The sequence below is a fragment of the Pezoporus flaviventris genome, unplaced genomic scaffold (genome assembly GCF_033815535.1).
Source record: "Pezoporus flaviventris isolate CSIRO_AGI_PZ_B2104156 unplaced genomic scaffold, CSIRO_AGI_Pfla_v1 ptg000020l, whole genome shotgun sequence".
In the NCBI taxonomy this organism is placed as follows: Eukaryota; Metazoa; Chordata; class Aves; order Psittaciformes; family Psittacidae; genus Pezoporus; species Pezoporus flaviventris.
The window spans coordinates 4,841,135-4,863,714 of NW_026892568.1; the positions used below are offsets into that span (position 1 = coordinate 4,841,135).

The 22,580-nt window shown below is 37.1% G+C and overlaps 1 protein-coding gene across 8 annotated transcripts in view; it reads left to right on the forward strand.

Annotated features, from left to right (window-relative positions):
• MBTD1 (mbt domain containing 1) overlaps positions 1-22,580 on the forward strand; it is a 35,954-nt gene that overhangs the window by 6,398 nt on the left and 6,976 nt on the right. For 3 of the 8 annotated variants that reach the window (XM_061455417.1, XM_061455410.1, XM_061455418.1), the window contains 14 exons: positions 1,491-1,692; positions 2,829-2,968; positions 3,805-3,919; positions 4,007-4,092; positions 9,587-9,704; positions 10,354-10,488; positions 10,964-11,052; positions 12,356-12,590; positions 13,608-13,663; positions 13,886-13,990; positions 14,802-14,949; positions 17,475-17,557; positions 17,859-18,093; positions 18,759-18,836. In XM_061455417.1, the coding sequence (XP_061311401.1) occupies positions 1,539-1,692; positions 2,829-2,968; positions 3,805-3,919; positions 4,007-4,092; positions 9,587-9,704; positions 10,354-10,488; positions 10,964-11,052; positions 12,356-12,590; positions 13,608-13,663; positions 13,886-13,990; positions 14,802-14,949; positions 17,475-17,557; positions 17,859-18,093; positions 18,759-18,836 (1,777 nt within the window). In that variant the 5' untranslated portion in view covers positions 1,491-1,538. The remainder of the gene's footprint in view (positions 1-1,490; positions 1,693-2,828; positions 2,969-3,804; positions 3,920-4,006; positions 4,093-9,586; positions 9,705-10,353; positions 10,489-10,963; positions 11,053-12,355; positions 12,591-13,607; positions 13,664-13,885; positions 13,991-14,801; positions 14,950-17,474; positions 17,558-17,858; positions 18,094-18,758; positions 18,837-22,580) is intronic. The other 5 variants (XM_061455411.1, XM_061455412.1, XM_061455414.1 and 2 more) reach the window with 5 other exon arrangements.

The following is a 22,580-nucleotide window of genomic DNA, read 5'->3' on the forward strand; positions in this document are numbered from 1 at the left end:
CTTCTTTTAATGGAATGCTAGGATTGGATCAGTGTGGAAACCAGGTTTTCCCTTTTAACTATAAGGAAATCCTTCCATAATAGGATTTAGTCGAATTGCAAAGGAGAATGGAGAATATTATAATAAAGGGATAGCACGGCAGGAAAAGGCTCGGATGAGATCCAACAATAAAATTGTTCAGGCGTATACTCTCTAGGAAAGGGATTTGGGGAATTACTGTGATGAAATCTTAAAGCTATGAATCCAAGTGCAATTTAAGAAGCGAAAGTCCAGTCAACATTATTATTTTTCTGTCCACAATGGCTTTTAAATAAAATTAGCTCTTGGAAAAGGAAGTAGAAGCAAAGGCTTTCATAATAGTTTTTTCTTGTTTCTTGGCTGTACTTCGTTCTCCCAACTTGTGTTTCTATTGTAGAATTTTCCTTTGTCTTCTCTTTATCTGTTATTTCCTCTCAAACTTCATAAATACTATTGAGAAGAATGGAAATGCTTTGATTATTTCTTTTTTAGCTTAATGAAGGCAGCTCATGTAGCTTCAGTCTTGTTTCTATAGAGCTGTGCAAGATATTAATGAAGTGAAAATTTGCACTGTATTAAAATGCATGTATTGGATGTGCAGCAGAAAGAAAATGTTTATGCTTCAATGTCTTGTGATTTCCAGCAAAGGCATTGTTTATACTTCAGTGTCTTTGCTGGAAATTGCTTCACTCTTATGCATTCTTCCAAACTGTGTGGTTTTATTTGACCTTAGTTTTTTGGGATTTAGGAAAACTCCATTATGTAACAAGTTTTTGTGTGACAGTGGCAAATTAGTCACCTTTCTATCTTTCAGCATTTATACGGACTCTATTGCCATAGTAACTGAGCTCTTCATAGTTGTTAATGTATTAATCCTCAGAACATCCCTGTGAGGTAGAGAGGTATTCCTGACTCGCACGTGAGACGTTGAATCAGAGGGAAGCCGGGTGATTTATGGATAACCCCACAAGCCAAGGAGAGCAGAGATATACTCTCATTTCTGTTCCTGTGGCATAAGTGCCCTCTTGGTTGAACTGCGTTTTCTCTGCCCAGCTTTCTCAAATGAATGAATTTTAGTGAAATTGGCTGCAGCCATCTGGAATGGGCTCATTTGCATATAAGATCTGTGGAGCTGTCATTATTCAGCACATCAGGTTTAATGAACTCTAAAGATACCACGGAAGAAAATGTATGGACTGCTACTGTGTATTCTCAGTGGATTGTGAGAGAGATTTTTCTTCCTTGGTATCACAATACTGAAAATTGGCTGGTTTTAATATCAGTGTAGTATACCAATACTAATTAAATTGGCAATATATGGTTCCTATCTCTGTGCTCATAGAGCAGTTTGTTATTACATCTGCTTTTGAAGGCTGACTGACCTTTGAAACTTTTTAAGCTTGACTTTTGGAAATATTTGCATTCAGAATCCTCTGCTATTCTTGGGATTTTTTTGTTTGTTTTGTTTTTAGACAGAACATACTTCACGTGCAGAAAGGAAAAGACGTGATTCATTCGGGATGTTTGACGGTTATGATAGTTGTAGTGAGGACACCAGCAGCAGCTCCAGTTCAGATGAGAGTGAAGAGGAGGTTGCTCCTTTGCCGTCCAGTCTCCCAATTATAAAGAACAATGGACAGGTCTATACTTATCCAGATGGCAAATCTGGCATGGGTAAGTAGGTGGTGCATGAATACAAAGAGTCTGATACTGGTATTTTTTAGTCTGTGTTGTAAGTTGTGAGGGTCCAATCCTAGATGTTGGCCCTTATTGAAAAGGGATCAAAATGTTTGTTTTCAGAGGGAAAATACAGTTTGTTTTGGGAGGGGGAATTGTTTGATTTTTAGCTAAACTGAAATGAGATTAGTTTTGAAAACTGCTATCAGGAAAGAAAGAGAATGGGAACATCCACCTTCCCTTCAACTGTGTGTTGTGTGTATATGCCCATGCATGTGTATGTTCTTATGTACATTGCTTCTACTCTTTGAGCTTTGAGGAAAATGTCGGAGTGTTCTCTGTGCTTGGGCATATATTCTCTCTACCCTTTGTTATATATACGATATGTTAAAATATATTTCTTCCTATACTAGGAAGACTTCATTACTGCTACTGTATGAAGTCTGTTAGTGTATACCTGTTCACCACCCACTGTGAATTGTAAAAGGGATTATTTTTATCATTGATGAAAAAATATTTTAGCCAGAATCATTAGTGATTAATAGAGCACTCTCTGGTTAGGATCTCGGTATTGTCCTCTTGGCATAAGTTGGTCCACAAACTCTTATTCATCAGTGGGTGATGCTGCCAACCTCTAAAGCATGTGACTACAGCTAAAAGTGGTGGGCTGGGGTACTTTAGGTATACATAATACATATAATGATAATATTATATAATTTATGATTCAGAAAAGAGATCCCGTTTCATTGTGGGTAGGAAGTATTAAATATTTAGAGGAAATCAAGATTGGCAGACCCAGATTCAAAGCAGATGTTTGAGAACCATGGAAACACAGAAATCTGCTATGGCTGGGTCATTCATTTTTGCAACCAGTGCAAAATTAATAGGGAGCAGAAAGGAGGAACTGTTTCACCAATGGTTCGCAGTGTTTCACTGACGTTTGTGCTGGTGTTCTTATTTGAAGTCAGGGTTTTGGTGCAATTCTCATGTTCAAAGCCTCAAACTATTTGGTGATGCCACCTACAGGACCTTCCTCGTATCGTTTTCTGATTTTTTTTTTTTTTTTTTTTTTTTTTTTTTTACTGAGGTCTTTATTACACTCTTTAACATTCGGCTTTTTCTGTCCTGGTCAGCTACATGCGAGATGTGTGGAATGGTTGGTGTCCGTGACGCTTTTTACTCTAAAACGAAACGCTTCTGCAGTGTATCGTGCTCTAGAAGTTATTCATCCAACTCCAAGAAGGCCAGCATTCTGGCCAGGCTTCAGGTAGCGGTACAGACACCATTTTCCTTATATACTTATTATAGTCTGTATTCATAAAATGTCTACATCAGTAAGACTTGCCAGCTGTTTTAAGATAAGTCAAGTTTCTTTACACATTGAAATTTTCATATAAGTGATTTTGTAAGCCAGAACTGTATTAGTAACAAAAAAATTGCTTTCATAAGCAGAGCAAATTACAGAGAATATTGAGTCCTTATTTCATTTCTGCTGCAGTGGCCCTTCTGCAGGAAAAAGATGAGGAAAAATCTTCAGTCTGCAATGTAGTGACTTTAAATTCCATGCATGTCATAGCCAAGATACTCTCTGGCTTTAGAAAGCATGAAGATTTACTTAGCGTTGTTGTGATTTGGTTTTGAGGGTGCTCACAACTATATAGATTTGCAAAATGGGGTCTGGTCTGTTCACCTAAAATATTAAGTAATCATAAAGGTGTATTTATAACATTGCAGAAAAGAGATAGAAATGTCAAAAAATACCATTATATCCAGTCTCAAGTTTATTGCAACAAATGCCATAAGTATAAATTAGATGAAAAGTTCTTCCTTTTGACCTGCTTTTAAAATATATCTTTTTTTCAGGTAAACAACAATGAATCTATAATGCTGTTCAAGTCGGAATACTAGTACAAAAGGCATTTTTGGACGTTCTTTGCTGCTGGTTTTTAAACTTACTAATTATTATATGTAATTTTGTGATACTTAGATGAGTTCCATTCTATGTTGGTCTAATTGTAGTTAAATCTACCAGAGATATACTACAGAGCTATGGAAAGTTCCTGATGGGAGTTTGAAAAGACTTTATTTACTTAGCTTTTTTTGTTTTAGGGTAAACCTCCAACAAAGAAGGCTAAAGTTCTACAGAAACAACCTTTAGTGGCTAAATTAGCAGCATATGCTCAGTACCAAGCAACTTTACAAAACCAGGCAAAGACTAAAGCAGGTAATGGCATTATGAACATTGCTGAAACAAATTCTTGGTAAGGCAAGATTCATTAGCAGCTTCCTAAATAAAATAACTTTCTCTTAGCAGCTGTCCCTGTGGAAGGTTTCAGCTGGGGTAACTACATCAATAGCAATAGCTTTACAGCAGCTCCTGTTACCTGTTTTAAACATGTAAGTATTTTTCAATATGTGCTATCCTTTTGTGTGTGTGCGTGAGAGAGAGAGTCCCTGTTAGTTCTGTAATTAAGCTTTGCAAAATACTCGTATCCAAATATGCTTCATGGCCTTGACTGTGAAACTTATAAATTGTGTTAGTGTGACTACTTTTGATTTTGATCTGTCCTTTAAAACCATTCTGAACACCATCACTTACTCTTATGATGCTGCCATAATCAAAGCAACATAAAAGGATTCTTAAACATGTATCAAGTTATTTATTCAAGGCGCAAAATCATCAAATGCACTATAGAGTAACAAAGCAATTCATGCTGTGTTAGAAAAAGTTGCAAAAGGCTTTCTAGATCACATCAAGCTTGCTCCATTATGTTGCACTGATCGTTTGGTTACGTATTTGTATTTGAGGTTTATTTTTTCCTTAGGTTAGTGAGAGTCTCCCTGAGAGTCATGCTGCCAGGTGGTGTAGAAATAGACAAAAACAAAGGCTTTTTGTAAATCTGAAATTAGAGGTTGGTTTTCTCTGATTTAGAGTTAGAACATTCCAAACAAAGAGTTCTCAGTTATTACAGAATGTAATTAGGGATGAGGAAAATATTTAGCAGCATCTGTCCTTAATGTGCTTATTAAACTCCAATTATTAAATCTCTTTAAACATTGTCAGGACTTTCTGTTTCATAAGAAAAGACTTTCTGACATGGTGTTTTCTCACTTTTTATTTGGGACGTTGCAGTGTTCATCTTCTTACAAAAGTTTTATGTTGCTCAAAATTATCTGATGAAAACTGCAGTCAAAACAAACATTTTTGTTTCATGGAACTTTTCCATAAGGGAGAAGAGACACATTTTCTGTCCAGTTCTGGAATTCATGCTGAGCCCTGTCAAGCCGTAAATCAGTAGGAGTTGAGGGCTCGTGGCAGTTGGCTCTTTCTGAATAGCACCATTTATGCTCAGAGGCCTTCACCATTGCCCGGGACAGAGCCTTGCATTAGTAGAACTTCATGAACTTGTATCAAATTCCGTGTGCTGAAGTAAGCACTTTGCTTCCACTGTTATATACATGCTGTAATAACCGATTTCATAAGTAAGTATCAAAAGATATTGTTTGATAATGTGAGCTGTGCCGTTACAACAAATTCTTCATGATGTATGGTATCCTTAATTAGATACAGCTACAATAGTTAGGTCACTTGTAATATGGACCATTATAGCATAATTTACAAGGAGTTCATCTTTCTTACTGCTCTCACTAAGTCAAATGGTATGACAATAATGTGAGCAGATACAATACTGATGTTAGCATTTTTACCTTGAAAATTTTCACAAGCTACATGGCAACAGTGCTATTAAGCCTCAATGTTGTTCCTTTTCTGTCCCTGTTTTCCTTTTTCACAAGTAAAATGCAACTCCTGCAGACTCCTTAGGAGATTTCTACTTCTTTGGTGGGCATTAGTTAGTATTTAAGGTGTTATTTGTATTTAGTTTTACTGAAATTATTTCATTGAAAAAGATTATTTAAACCAGTCGGAATCTGACAAGACATTGGTAATCTCTTGTTAAACCCTTCTCTCTCTTCCGTTCTCCATTGATGATTAAAAGAAACAATACTCTTTTTGTCTGTCTGGAAAGATTATTCCTGTTTTCTGTGTGCTGTATCGCTTTGATTCATTAAAGTTTGTACTGATGTTTGTTAGTTTTATGGATTCCATGCACATCTTGTGTGTGCCCATAAGAATGAACATAGAAATTTACTCTGTTCAAAACAAAAGTTTTGAGGTGACAAGAAAATCACAACGTACACTTCAATTTGTTGTTAAATGAAATATGTATCTAGTTATACTGGGTGTATCTATGTGGATATTTGGTAGGGAACATTGGCGCAATATTAAAGAAAAATTAAGGGAATTATGAGATGTGGGATTTGACTTATTAATATATTTATTTTTAATGACCTGGCATACCAGTATTTCAGGTCTAATGTAATTTTCCCAGATCAGTTCTTTTTTTGCCTGGAGAATTATTTCCTTTTCAATTTAAAACAGTTACATTTTAGAATTAACACATTTGAATCTTGAAGTTCTATCTCTTTCTTTGTATGAGAGAATTTCAAAGTCTTTTGATGTCTTTAATGTGTTTTGTTTTTTTTATACTTCCCCATTAACATCATCCTAGACTCAGTGCTTTGTACAGTAATGAAATTTACTAGCAGTAGTACAATTACACCCCTTTATAGTTTGGTAAACTGAAGTAGAGAAGCTGCTTTGGTTTATGTCATATAGGAAGCCTGTGACAAAGCCAGAACTACTGTTTGTGCACCTTCAGCCTCTTATTTTCTTTAGTTGTGTTGAATTGCCTTCATCAGACACACAACAGTAGCTGATACGAGGAGGAAAACTCCTTAGTTTCATGTTTTTAATATTGTGTTATAGCTTAGTCACATGCACTCTGCTCATTGCTAACCTCCATTCCAATTTCACTTTCTTCCAAACAGTTTCTACTTTTTTCTATATTTGCTTTGATTAGCTCAAAGCATTCCTAGAACAAAAGCAAATGCAATGCTTTGAGTGATTTTCAGTACTACTTAATGCACAACTTTATGCACAATTAGTAGTCATTATTCTTTTCCTCTCTGTTGCTAGTGAGATGCATGTTTCCTGAACTTAAGAATTTTTCAGTCTTTCTTCCATTTGAGTGTTATTCTGAGCAGAAATACTTCCATTCTCCTGGTTTCTTTGTTACAAAAATAAATATATAAAGGAATGTTTTGCTCGAAGGGAGCTGTTCCAGGGTTTTACACTAGGTGGCAGTGCCTTGCTGTGAGCTCTTCCTGTTAAACGTCTTGCACGTTGTCTTCTCCGGCATTGCCCTTTGTTGGGGTTCTGTTCACACACAAGGTTAGGCATAGTATCCTCACACTGAAGGAATTGTAGCAGCACTTTGCCATTAAAAGCCTGATTCAAGTTTTCAAGTCTGAAATCATGGCAATGTCGGTGCCATCCAAAACCTTCAGAAGCCAATTATTTAACCCCAAGGTATTTGCTCAACTGGGCACACGGACATAAGTAGCCTTTAGGCGCTCCTGTCAAACAGGCCCTTCCTGATTGCAACTTACCTTGCAGAGAAGGCAGCTGCCACTCACAGATAAACCCTCCCAGTTCATCTCCCGGAGCAGGAAGTGATGAACCAGATTTTCCTTGTTTGGGAGTGACACGAAGTGGATCTCTTCGTCACGAGTCTGAAAGGTAAATTTGTTCTTACCTGTAAATTGTGGTTCTGCTAGTTCGCACTATGCCAATCCAGACTTCAGAGTTGCCCTTCCAGCCAGCACTTACACAGTGCTTTTTGAGTTTTTTATAGCACTGTGCAAACATTGATTGATTAATTAGATGAAGACAGAGAAGACATGAAGGAAGATGGCTGTTACAGCCCTGGTTGATCCAGTCTTCCTCCCTTAATATTCACAATGACTGAGAAAGACAAAGGTGGAACAGTATACTAAGTATACTGTAAACCACCAGTCCAGGACAGCAGCGTAATCTGGCATTTCAGTAGTGATGCTACACAGGATGACTTCCTTATCCTAAAGGGTGGGCCATATGGATTGGTGTAGGAGAACTAGCAGAACCAATATTTTCACAGTCAAGGACAAATTTAACTTTCTGCTATTTCCCTCTATACCAATCCACGTTTCCATTACCAATTGATGTGAGAAGTGTTTCCATATACTTTTCTCTCCGAATCAGCTGAATAGATGAGCAGGCAGTAAAATATATTTTGGTTAAGTTCAGCTGGATTATGAAATTATTCAGCACTATTTTTGACTGTTTGCCCTCATTTGTATGTCTATAGAAGGCAACAAGATTTACTAAAATATGCACTTTGAAAAGTTTATTTCCCCAATTCAGAAATCTACATGTGTCAATTTAGAGCTTATAGTGAACGTGTGATAGGACTTGATTAAGAAGCTGTATCTGCAGATTTTGTATGTGAAAGTAAGCCATCATCTTTGGAGCTGGTTTTTTTCATCTCTGCCAGATGGCAGAAAAGAGCTCTGCAGTCTAGTCTGGTGTAGATGGGACATAGCAGAACATGAAGAGACCAGGCTTCAAGAATCAGAAACTGGCATACTTGTAATAACTTATTTTTCCTTTAATAGTTAAAACTATTTTTGGTTTTGCATGCCTAGCCTCAAGTATTTCTACTAGTGCAGGGTATCCCTTTTTAAGCTAAGTTTGGCTTTTAGTGCTGCTAGTCGGCTGTTGCTGATTACCAGCAAAATTCCAGTCATTCGGGATTAATCAAAGTTTCACTTGGAGCTCTCAGCCAAAACTTTATGAAGTTGGAGGCTGTTCTCACTGAGAGTAGGTTCTCTGTGTTTGCAAAGAGCTTTGTAAATAAGACACAGCCTTGGAACACTGTCTGCACACTATGGTGCAGAACCAGAGGGTCCCTTCAGTTGTCCCTGTGATACCTGAATATTCTCTGAACTGATAAAAATATATTTGCTCAGAACACCTATGAAGTTATATGACTGTTGTTCTGAAATACCCCAAATCTGAATATTTCCCTTCTTGGTGGTCTCAAGTTTAATCTACACTGCATCATTTTCTGTTTTGTTACCAACCTAACTTCAGTTGAGTCACTTGTAAGGTTCTTCAGCACTGTGCATTTCTGATATCTCTACAGTACCATCCTTGACTATCTTTTCATGATGCTCAGTTCAACAAAACTAGCTTTTTTGAGGTAGCAAACTAAATGCAGCTTATTTCCAGTTTCCATAAATCCTTGGTAGTTTATCAGGCATGTATTCCTTTCTGTTATTAACATGTTAGTGTGAGCCTTGAGGACAGTGTGAGGAATCTAGCAGAGCGTTTCCTTTTGGCATTCATCAAAAAGGTGCCACTTATAAGCACCTTCTGATCTTTTGCTTACTTGATGGAATGATCACTTGCCCCTTCCTCTGAAAGGACGTGAGCCAGTGAGTGATGAGCCCCACCATAATAAATCACTGGGATAGAGTCAAAATGTAACTTTTAGGCATTTTTTTCAGGAACATTTCTGCTTTATGGAATTTAAAGATTTTGGTGTCTGTCGTACAGGTATAAATTTATAAAGTACCATAATTTTGTTGTAAGTAGAATTGCAGGGGAATTACACCATTCCCATTAGAAGCACTAGCTTGCACCTACTTGAAACAGTAAAGCTGACCTGTGAGTATATGCAATATTTATTTGTGCTTTACAGATTTTTAGACTTGAAATCTTATAGTTTTTCCAGGAAAAACACAGTAATAATTGTCAACAATTACAATACTGCACATAAGCTTCAAATCAAAACTAGGTTTTCACAGAGTGTTTTCTAAACGTAAGCTTATGTTTTATCATGTATTTTGATTGTTTTGTCTTAAGACCTGCAAAAACACTGATATAATAACAAATTAATTATTTTAATGTGATGAACTGGTGTCTTTCTCCCCCCACCTTAAATGATAGGCACCTATGGGGACATGCTGGGGTGATATCTCAGAAGGAGTGCGGGTGGAGGTTCCAAACACTGACTGCAGCCTACCTACCAAAGTCTTCTGGATAGCTGGAATTGTAAAATTGGCAGGTAAATTTATTTTATTTGAAATTATTAAAATGATCAAAATAACTGTGTGAAGGGAGCTAATGATTGAGTCAGTGGTCACCTGGTTAGTATAATTTTAGTATAATCCCAGTGGTTAGGTTATTAGAGCTGCATCAATAGGTTAAATGTTTTAGCACTATCACTATGTTATATACTGTTCCCCAGGGTCTTCAGTGATGCTTGAGAATGCCTGGGGCTTTTTTTTGTATTTTGGGTTGGTTTTGTATTGCCTCAGTGCAATAAAAGTAGTGCAGAGTGAGAAGTAGACTGTATAATGGCAAGTAACTGTTATTGGTTAGAGTTAAAAATTCAAGACCACATAGCTATGGTATGAAAAAAACAGATCCTGTAGGTAATAAATTAATTTTGTTGTCCTACACTTTACTTCTAAAGGGTTATAAAATTTTTAATTAAAATTTGACTTGCATGATGGCGCATGCACACTTACTGAAACTATCCGTTCTGTGCATCAATAGCATGCAGACAAGTGCCATAAGAATAACATTCTATAAAAAGTCATAGTCTAGGAAATCTCATGTAATATACATTAAGATTGGCAAAGAAAAGCTAATATGTACTTTATAATCTTGTTCAATTTTTATCTGCTTTACATGGGATTGCTTTCTTTCAGGCTACAATGCACTGCTAAGATATGAAGGCTTTGAAAATGATTCAAGTCTTGACTTCTGGTGCAACGTTTGTGGTTCTGACATCCACCCAGTTGGTTGGTGTGCAACCAGTGGGAAGCCCCTAGTTCCTCCTCGAAGTATGTAAATAGTAGCCTTACCCATTGATATGAAGGTTGCTTTATTACACTAGATTTGCTCATGGTCCAGATACCAAAGTATTTTCTTACCATAGCAACTCTATCAACAGTTACGAATAAATCATTTTATTTTGTGGAAAAATAAAGACTCGACTGATGCTGAAAGTGTTTCTTGGAGTAGCCCATCTGATGTGACTTAAAGCTTTTAAGATGCAGGTGGAAGCAGTTAGCTGATCAGTGATGTGATCATGCACTGATTTTATTTATATTTAGTCATTACATTCTTTGCCCTGATGTACCCATAAACTAATCTTGGGTAGCATTCATTCTCTAAAGAGGTTTTTGTCATTATTGTCATCCAGGCTTTTTAATAGTCATCTGGGATTTCTTCTTTACATATTCCAGACTCTAATGTTGTCTCTAACGGACACAATTAAAAATCAGTGGCTTATTTTTTCCCCTTCATTTGCAACAGCCATCCAACACAAATACACAAACTGGAAAGCTTTTCTAGTGAAACGACTTACTGGTGCCAAAACACTTCCTCCTGACTTTTCTCAGAAGGTAAGGCTGATGCAATATCAATGATGTAATGTAACCAAAATTGCAGCACAATGTGAAGAACTGAAGTATCTTTCAATGGCACATAGCTCCTTTTGATACAGTAGTTTCTTCCCTTAAATACAGTTTTCCTTACAATCTCTGTTCTCCATTTATGTCAGCACTTGTCAGTATGTGTTTGGAAAACTGTTTCCTCTGGCAGAAAGTAATTTTCTTTTAAAATTTGTTAGTCTGTTTTAATTTTAAAATACCCCAATTTAAAAATAAATGAATAAACCCCAAACCAAAAGTGCCAGTCAGCTACCCTGTGATACATAAAACCAATTAAAACTAATTTTTCTAATTCAAGAATGGGTTTTGTCATGTACTATTTCAAGAAACTGAACAAAATGCATTCATATAGCATGTACCTAGATGCAATAAAGGACATGCTTTTAAATGTTAATATATTTCATCTGCTCTGGACTAGATTTTTTTGCTGTCTGTAGGTCATATCTTTTAAGTGTGGCAGCTGCCTGTATATAGTGTGCTGTAAGTTTACTTCCTAATATGATGAGATATTACATAGCTTTCAGTAGGAATATTGTTGTCTTACACTGCATCTAGTATTAAAGAGTGAAGAACAAGGAACACATTTCTGCAGTTGTTCATTTCTAGTTAAAAATTGGCTCTGTTGGAAGCCAAATTAGATTGGCAAGATCTCAATACTTGGATTTAACAATGGAAATGGCAAGTGACAAATACTTACTTTTAAACAGAATGTGTGTTCTCAAGGCATATTAACATCTATTTCCATTCTTTTTCTTTCTTTTTGATATATTATCAGGAAATATGTTTGTGAGTGACCAGTTTTAATTATGTTGAAGGTTTGTTTTCCATGCCTTTTATATTAAATTATTTTAATTCTATTTTGTATTTTGCGTGGATGAAAAAATAGAAAAACAATCTTGGGGAGCTTGTTAAAATAATTTTTCAATGTAATTTTATCCATTTTTCACAACTGAGCAAACGTTCATTACATCACTGGAAGATTCCTGTAACCTATGTGAGAACTGTTATTAGAGGCTGTACTTGATACAATTAGAGCATTGTAGGATCTATTCTACACTTTTTTGAAGCTTTTCATTCTTCCCCATGAACAGTGAAATACAAGAGTAGTCCTTTGTGTCATTTTTGCAGGTTGCTTAGAAAGTACTTGAATTAAATGAGAAGCACATTGATACCAGCTTTACTTGCAGAAGACACATGGCTAAAGAAAACCACAGTATATTCTTACTGAATGGCTTTTTCTCCCTATTACTTTAAGGTGTCTGAGAGTATGCAGTATCCCTTCAAAACTTCCATGAGAGTAGAAGTTGTTGACAAAACACACCTTTGTCGAACAAGGGTAGCAGTTGTAGAATGTGTCATTGGGGGACGATTAAGATTGGTGAATGAAGAAAGTGACGACAAAACTGATGACTTCTGGTGCCATATGTACAGTCCCCTCATACATCATATTGGTTGGTCTCGAAGTATAGGACACAGATTTAAAAGATCTGGTAAGCTTGTTGTGGGTTAGAGGTGTCTTTGTGGGCAGTATTGGCTTGGAGATGTCCGACTTAAGCAGTTCTGTCACTTTACATAATTAATAAAACTATCTTGAATAATGATCTTTAAAAATTTATAGTGTGGTCCAGGGGGTTTAACAGTTATATTACATTTGGGAGTTTAAGTTACAAGTATAAATGGTATATTTTATAGCATTGGAAAAAAGCAAATTAATTATAGGTTGATTTGTGGTATGTCAATGGGATGCAGCAATAACCAGAGGTTAACAAACTGTCTAACCAGGAAAACCTTGAACTACGTTATTCAAACATGGTAAACCTCATGATGATACCTGGAATTACAGAGTCTTGCTCCACAAACTCCTCATTTCTTCACATCTGCCCTTGTACAATGCAACATGGATAAAGTCTGGTTTTTAATATTTCTCTGCTCTGTTGAGCTTGTGTCTCTTGTCGAAAACAGAATTCCTGTAACACATGCACAAGGCATCCTTCGAGGGAAGCCTTCAGTTTTCCAAGTGCTTCAACTTTGACTGAAACCATTTAGAAATAAGAGTGATTAAAGAAATCAAGAGCAGTGCTGCTTCCCAAAAGTGGTGTCTCTAGCAGAGTTCCAGGGGTTGCCCTTGGAAAGTAGTATTGAACAGTTGGCTAAACCCAGCTATATATAAAACCGTATCCTTTTCTGTCATAACATAGTGCAAAGTAGTTACCAGTTTCTTGCAAAAGCTTCTCTGTGCATTTGCATCAATTCTGTGACATAATCAAGTGGTCTTGTAAATATTGGATTTGGGGTTTTTCTATAAATGTGATGGTGTTGTAGAGGTATTGCAGGAAGACATCAATAAGGAAAATAGCTGGATTATGGCCTTCAGAATTTTGTGGCAATCCCATTATAAACTATGTGCCTCCCATGCTAGTGATTGCACTGTTTAAGTTAACATTCAGAATGCATACTGTCTGCTATTAACAAAACTTCTGAGTAACATCTACTATTATTCCTTGTAGATATTACAAAGAAACAGGATGGACATTTTGATGCACCCCCACATTTATTTATGAAGGTGAGTTTGCTGGCAGGAACACTCTTTTCTCAGAGTTGATTTAGGACTTAAGTCCAGCCCAGCACGTTACTTTTATTCAAGCTCTTGCCTCATTTGGCCTCCTTAACATAAGCAGGGATGATACAGCAGGTATTTCCATCTGTTGCTTTGGCAGTGTGGGGTTACGTTTTGTTCCAGGCTTATTAGAGTCTTAGCTTCTGGTGCTGTTATCTGATTCTTTAGGTAAAAGAGGTTGATGCAGCTGGAGAATTTTTTAAAGAAGGGATGAAATTGGAAGCTATAGACCCCTTAAACCTTTCGGCAATATGTGTGGCAACCATTAGAAAGGTAAGAAAGCAAATGTGTATTTTGGGAAGCTAGACAGGAATCCTTTATTTATTCAGTTTTATTCAGGCTTGAAACGAACTCAAAACCAAAATAAATGCAGTTCATTCGTGTAGTGGATGTTTATGGAATATGTCCAGTCACTGCTTACATACAACTACTATGAAAAAGACAGTATTCAGGTAAATTTTTGTTTTGACTTTAAACCCTGGAAATTCAGCCATACCTTTAATTAGAGCATGTTTGTGAGATTGATTGTGCTAATTCTACCAAGTATTTTGCAACTGAAACCTCATCTTGCTTACTTGCAGAAGCCAATGAAGACATTTTAAGGGTATACTTCTTTCCTAGCTTGATTGAAAGGGAGCTCATCCATGTGAAATCTATTTTAAAAGAGTAAGAAAATGAGAAGTAGCTTAGCAGAATTGTATAACCTTACCAGTGAGGAGTGCAGTTACGATTTTGAGTCTTTTGTCTCATTAATGGTGTACAGAATATCTTTGCAAGCTAAAGAGTAGGCTGAATTATAGGGCTTTAGAAGTAGAACTGATGTTCATGACTAGAGATCAGGAAAGGGAAATGTTCATCTCCTAACTTTGCTGTTAACAAAGGTACATCTGACAATAGTGCACCCAGACCTGGAGACAGGTATGATCTGAGATTTTTTTGTTCTGTTGCAATTGAATGTCCTTCTAAGTGTGCTTCCATTATGATTGAGTTACTTTTCACTCTTTTGAAACATGGCATGCTTTCTTTCTAGCCTTATCACACAGTTCAAGGTATTTAATGTAAAATTTTGTTTTTCTTCACAAAGGTTTTAGCAGATGGCTATCTTATGATTGGGATTGATGGCTCAGAAGCAGCAGATGGGTCTGATTGGTTTTGTTACCATGCCACTTCCCCTTCTATTTTCCCTGTTGGTTTCTGTGAAATTAACATGATTGAACTAACTCCACCCAGAGGTACATATAGCATTCTGACCACATTTTATTTTGAATATTTTTCAGTGATATTGTATGTGCCATATGCTTTGTTTCTTAACTCATTCGACAAAATTCGTGTCACTTTTTAGGACTTTCTCAAGTCTGAAACAGATACAACAGCGTAACTTCAAAGTAATCTACAACAGAGATGACAAACCTCCCATTTAGAAAGAGTCAAATTGAACATTGATTCTCTGGCTAAAGTAATTTGCTTTTGCTGTCAGAAACTGAGGATAGCCATTGGTTGAATGGTACATCCATTAAGTGAATGGGAAGTATGCTTGTTACTAAAAGGACTGTTTAGAACATGGCTTTGCTTGGGAAGTCCTGGCCATCAAAAGGATTGAGAAGCGTTGTAAAGAATCTCAGGCTTAGTCTAATTCACAGCAATACCAGAATATGCATAAACTTGAGCTTTGAGGAAGTAACCGTGGGAGCTGTATGTTGCATAATCCCTTCCGTGAGAGAAAGCTGTCTGTCCACTAGCACATATGCCTACAGAAGACTGTATTGCCTTCATTCTTCCATTTTATTGTCTTGGTCTAGTGATTTATAAAGGATTGTTACTAGCTGTGTAACAGCAGATAATAATGGTTTTCTATTTATTTTATTTTCTCCATTCTCATTCTTGCAGGCTTCTACTTCATTGAATTGATTTTCTAGGTAATAACGACAAAGACAGTGTAATGCAACATGAAGAAAATAATTTCATATCATTTTCATTATTGCACACTAATGAATCTGTCATTGCTGAGTATGTGGAAAGTGCAATTGGACAGATTTACTGCTATTTTTCAGTCAGTTCATATAGTGAATTTATTGCCTACAAATTCATGGGCATAATCAGCCCTAAAAAATAGGTGGTGCAAGAGTCTCTTGAAATAAAGTGAGAGGAAAAAGCATGCATATCAATACCTATCAGTCAGTTTAGAAAGAAATACATCAAGTTGCTGATACAGAATAGGAAAACCGCTTCTTGCTGTGATGAAACTCGTTCTCATTACTTTTCAGACACTACTTACGCTATAGAATGTGAATTTTGTTGTTAGCACATTTATGATTCTTCTGTGTTTCTTTTATCATGGCAACTTTATCCTTTCTATACCTGTATTTTTTCCCTTTTGTTGCAGTTTTCCATAGTGGTTCTGTATCACCCACTGAGCCATGATTAAAAATTGCACACGCAATAATCTAAAAGTCATTTGAAAGAGGAATTAACAGGAGTAAAATACAGAACATAATGCACATTAACATATTTAATAGGATCACAGTAATCAAAGCTTCTTAGTTCTTACGAGAGGTGTATTTTGCTTTCCAAGTAATGGGCTTGAAAATGGAGTTTCTGAATTCTGACTACTCCAGCAAGGACCACGTGCACATGTCTGTAGTGTGTGGTGAGAAGTTAAATAAATTGCATAGAGATATGTTGATCTAGCCAGGAGCTGTGCATTAACAGGAAAGCATTAATACACAGCACTGATACATTACTGCCCTTAGTGATTTTTAGCTTTTCAGCTACATCTATTCATGCAAATATTGCATACCTATTGTGAACACTTTTCCAGATTGCATGTAGCGGTGCAGATAAGTCACTGTGAAATCATTGGACTTTATACTCATTCCTTCCAAACATCTTCATCTCAGGCTGGAATCAGTAGAAGATGCTTAGACACTTTGAAGAATGGAATTGCATTTTGGGCTGCCTCATGAGTCTGAGTCAGCAGAACTGAGCTAAGACCCAGTGGGAGCTCTCTGCCCCCCCTAGATGAGATCCAGCCGTTTCCTGTAGCTCCACATGCCCTGCCCATTGCACTCAATCTGTTCAGGATGTTCAACGCTGCTTATGACTACCAAGAAATCTTTCAAGCTGTTGTTGCTCCACCTAGAGTTTGAGAACTGTTGGTTTAAGTAGCTGTAGAAGTTGCCCAAAAGTCCTGCTTATTTTATGCATATTCAGTAGGCAGACAAAACCTAAATATATTTGGGAGATTTTTCTTTATAATACCCTTTAAAATTAAAGGGAAAAGATCCTGTAATTTTCCATGTTATGGCTGGGTTTACGTTTACTTTAAAATATTCATGCTTGTACTTACCACTCTGTTCCTAACAATTCAGGTGTTTAAATAGTGGAGCTCTTTCCCCCTAGGAAAGACACTGGATGTGCTTAATTCCATGATCTGTTCTGGGTCATTTGTGTGGGGTATTATAGAGATCAAGGATCTACGTGGACAGAAAGCTTCAAGTATGAGTGATTAATTGTAACATTAAATGACACTTTCCATGTTATCCAGAGGCTCATTCATCTTGTTTGTTGCAAGTGGGCAACATCCAGGAGACTGTCTTGCCCTTTAGACAAAGCTCAGAGGGTGGAAGTTTCTGATGTTAATGTTTTGTTTCTTTGTTGTCTTTTTAGCCATAACACAGTGCCAGTAAGGTATTTTTGTTGTTGTTCTTATGCCTGATGTTTGCAGTTGATGTATGTAAATATTGTTTCCAATTCACAGGTTATGCAAAACTCCCTTTTAAATGGTTTGACTACCTCAGGGAAACTGACTCAATAGCAGCACCTGTAAAGCTCTTCAACAAGGTAATAAACATTCTACATCTTTAAATGGAATTAGCATTTTCTTTACATTTCTATTTGTAATCAGTGGGATTGACCCATTTCATTAAGTGCAAATTTGAAAAACTAAGGCAACAGAGACTTACAGAAGTAAGAACCAGTTAAATCTATTAAGCTTCAATGTTTGTGAAATGTGAAGTAGAGTGTATATGAAACTTGGTATTTCCCTACATGAATTTAACTGAAACACTTATTCCAGTATTGTGCTTAAACCATTTCAGTTAACATGTTTGCTTACTGCTTTTTGCCTTATTTGCTTTTCCAGGAAGTTCCAAACCATGGGTTTCATGTTGGAATGAAACTGGAGGCTGTTGATCTGATGGAACCTCGCCTGGTATGTGTGGCCACAGTAACTCGCATTATCCATCGTCTTCTGAGAATACACTTTGATGGATGGGAAGATGAGTATGATCAGTGGGTGGACTGCGAGTCCCCAGACCTCTATCCAGTGGGATGGTGTCAGCTAACTGGATATCCACTACAGCCGCCAGCGCCACAGTGTAAGTTCCTGCCTTGTCAAGAACGTAACAGTTGCTTCTGGTCCTTGTTCTTCAGTGATGATTTTCTGTAACTTCATCCTTTTCAAGTCGGGTCCCCAGCCGTAACAAAAAACAGAACAAGGTCTTGCTAATGCTTGGCAGTATACAGTTCTGATCTTTCCCACCTTGACTTGTAAAGTACTTCTGGGTGCTTTTGTGGCTACTATTTCTTTTAATGCCAGAAGATGCTTGTTTGATGCAGGGGGAAAAACCTGCTACTTACTCATCAGTTGTGGATGATATCACTGAGAGTTTCTGTTGCTTTAAGTTTGCAAATATACATGCTTTACATACTGGATTTGGTGGAACTCTGTGTGTGCATTGCTATTCATGTGCAGAAGTATTTATGTGGTAAGTGCATCAAGACTAGTCCTGCCAGGTTAAGTTATATGATTATAATTGATAACTCTGTTTCTGCAAACTTAGCATTTAGTGAGAGGGCAACAGTAGTTTCTGTTAGTAATTTAATGGGAGGCTTTTTCCATAACAAACATACTCTGCTTTTGTTCAGTCACTAGGGGAAAACTTTAGTAACTGTGTAACAGCTTTGATACGTTCTGAAGTGGTTTTCCAAAATTTAAAGTTTAATTCTAAACTTTAATTTAGAATTTTGAATCCTTTTGCAGCATCAAGAGACAGCCAGTCGAGTTCCTCGAAACAGAAGAAAAAAGCTAAATCACAGCAGTATAAAGGACATAAAAAAAGTGGGTGACAAAGTAGCATTTGCACTTTACCTGTTGTTTAAAAAGTTTGTGGTCTCTCTCTAAGTGCCTATTCGATTTGGGAATGTTTGTGTGAAAACTGGTGTTATGCTTAAAGGTGCAGTATGCCATAAAAGAAACTTTTTCACTGAGAATAACCCATTTTTGTAACTAGCAACAAGGTAGATGTTGCTGCTAATAACCTGTATTAATTGTAGATGGACAACTGTTACAATAGTTGTGATATTCACACATAATTTTAATTTAATAATACATTGACTGTGTAGGTGGACTGCCTTACACAGAATACTCAGGTATCAATTAACACACTTTTACCTCTGCTTTTTGTAACACAGGTGTAGCAATAAGAACCAAGTTACTCGGGTCAGAAAGAATGAGTTGTAGAAAACTTACATTACCATCTACTTGGTTCAGTTTTAACACGAAAGTGACTTATTTGCTGTTTAATTTTTTTTATCTGAGACATCTGTGGGAATCTGTATGTAAATAAGATTTTGATATGGTTATTTTCAGAAGTAATAAACAGCACTGCTGGATGTGACTATTCTTGTCACAGTAAAACATAGTGATGACGTATTTAAGAATCTGAAGCATTCAGATTCTTTCCACAGTAATTGTTTCTTTTGGGATCAAATTATCTTCAAAGTTCACAACCAGTTTGAAATTGCACAAATGCACATTTTGCATTTGTTCATCTTTTTATTTCCATGATGGTTGGTTTAAGCTGAAAATCTGTTTTATATGAGTAAAATACAGGGTGTAGAGATAGCCAGTGGTGGGACCTTCTCCCACCATTCTTCTCAGGAAATCAGATGCATCTATATTCTCTCCTCTAAGCAATATTATGGTTTCATATGGCAGTTTCATTCCAAAGGTTCTCAAGTCAGTTTTCCAATAATCTGATAGTTTTGAAAGGCAGCTACCTCTTGAGTAAAGAGCAAGAGCAATAACAGCCGTTGTACAAGAAATGCTTGTGCAAGAGGTGATGAGACTATAGACCTACCCTGTGTTCTTAAGAGCTGCACTGTTTTCAAATGATGTCTACCTCAAGTTCTTACAATATCTTTCTTTAAGAAGAACCAATTGCAACTCGGGGTGGGAGGTTTTTTTTCTGCTACATGAGAATGAGGTTTGTCCTTATAAAAGTAGATAGTCTTGTTCCAGACAGCCTAAGTATGTATTACATTTGGAGCATCAACTCATTATGCTCATTCTCTTGATGTTTTCTTAAAAACTAGAGTATTGAATAGAAGGTGCATTATTTTACACTGCAGACATCTGGGCAGATCAACTACAGAAAACTCAAGACACATTTGTGTGAGCTTTAGCTCTATTTCATCTACTTCTCTCGTTTCAAATCTTACTATGTTTGAACAGTAGTTTGTTGTAATAAGATGAATTCACTGATTCCTGTTCCATCGCAGATGTAGCTGTCAGGGAAGGGCCCATTGGCCTGGGATAGGAAAAAAAAGATACCTTGTTTCTGAGTAGGAGCTGAAGCTAAACTCTTGAGTCAGGTCTGCCCTAGCTTCCTGCAGTGATTCTGAGAATTGTGTCAAATGAGATTAAAACTCTAGTTTTATCTCGGGCTTTCCCTGTGATAGAAGGATTCACTTCAGTGAAGGACTGTGCTGCAGTTGTGTAGGACTAATGTCTTCCCAGTCCATTTGTGAATGGATCTATTAAGGCAATCTAGAACCTGCTTCACTAGTCATTGCCGAAAGCAGCCTTTGCCATTTTGATCTTTGGACGTAAAGAGAAGTTGACCAGTGAGTGCCACAGATAAAGCAGGTTTCTGGGAAGTTCCTATGACCTCCTGTTAGGTGCCTCAAACATTGCACTGTTTCTGCTTTCTGCTCTTAGAGGAAATAAACAGTAAAATGCAGATCCTCTTCAGAATCTTGCAGTGGTATTTTCTAAATAGAATTTGGGTACAGAAGAGCTGAAGCTGATCTGAGAACATCAGTCTGAAAAGCTATGAGTGCTGTTGCCTTAATCTAGGGAAAGGTGCCTATACCACTAGTTGCCTTTGTGTAGGACCTGTTTTTGAATAATTCTGGGCTGTCTGAGCAAATTTTTAGCACACTTTGCTAGACCATCCTGCTCCTTACCTCATCCCTCTCCTTTCACCCAACAGCTCTGCAAAAGTTTCTTGATATCTGTCTTTGTAAGTGCAACACAAACACTGTAAAGGAAATTCCTCTTATCTAGTGCCATAGGAAGATTTATTCCAGGGGAATTCATTCTTCACTTCTTACTATCTGAAGTAAATTTGGGCTGTGAAAACAAGGAAGAACTTCCAGTGGTTTTGGAGAGTCTACTAAGAAATCTATTTAATCATCAGAAGATGAGAGAACAAGGTCATGAAGAGTTATAGTTGGCTGCCTCCTACGTGTTTGTTGGTTTTTTCCTAAGTAGGTTATGGCAACAGAAGTGCTGAGTCACAGGAAACAATCCTGAGAAAATGTTTTCTGTAGCCTTATATTGTTCAGTACTTGTAAATAAAAAATAGTCTTATTTGAAAAGGATTTCAGTCATAAAACTGTATAATGCAGCAGTAATGGAAAGTAACCACAGATTATTGACAGGAAACTCTCTTAATTAAACTAGATTATTTTTAGCACAGAGAGGTGTTACCTCCACATATTTTCTCATGTACTCACAAGGCACTCCAGAATGTCTTCAGGTCATTCTGCTGTGGATAATGATGAAGACAGCTAGTGCAGTATTTCATCTCCTTGCTGACTCCATTGAGAAGTGAGTAGCTTGTATTCAGTATGAAGCAGAACTGATAATAGTGAACTCTGCTGTAATGGGATCATGGTAAAAGAGAAGGAAGTTTGACTCCTGTTCTACTGTGCCACTACAGAAACTGGTATAACCAGCAGGATTAACACTCACATAAACACTGAATTTCTCGGTGAACAGTCAGAGCTACCTAATGCACTTTAACCCAAGCGTTTATTTTAGTTTGACTTGATGTTTAGAGAGGAAGATACCAGTTGGGAAGAAACCTGTCAGTTTGTCCAGCCCACCCATGACAGGTGAGGTGCAGAGGAGCTTCTCTGGTGATGAAGAGTTGATTCCTCCTCCATATCGAACCCTTCCAGCAGAGACAGCCCCGGAGGCCTTCCAGCCTCCCAGGACTAGCCAAGAGTTCAGTCCCAGCCTCAAAACAGGTAACTAGCCACATCAGCCTCTGTTACTGCAGAGGGAAATGATGGACAGGGTGGGGAACTACCCATAGTCTAGCATGTAACATGCTGACTCATCAAATCTCTTTTTCCTTTTTGTTCTTTAAGTTTTGGTTGGTTTTTATTTTTTTCTGTTAGAGAGCCTCTCAATCTCACTGACACACCATGTCACTGAATTAATCATAGGAAGCTATTGCAGCTGGGTTAGAACTTCATAGCAGGTCATATTGCAGGTTGTTGAGGCACAGAGGAACTCTGCAGAGTTTTAAAATGCACTCTATAACTGAATGGTAGTGAGAATTTGGGAAAACTTGATGTAGGCAGGGAGTTAGCGTGGATTGTATTTTGCAGAGGAAATAACTGTAGACTGACTGCTTTTTGTTTTCATGTCAGAAAAGCAGTTATTTGGGAAGAGACCTTAAAAATGGAAGATGATTTGAAAAGTTGTGGGTTACTAATATAGGAAATACTTAGGAAGTAATTTGTCCTTTCAGATTTTGATCTTGTCATAAAACCTGGCTTCTTTTAAGTA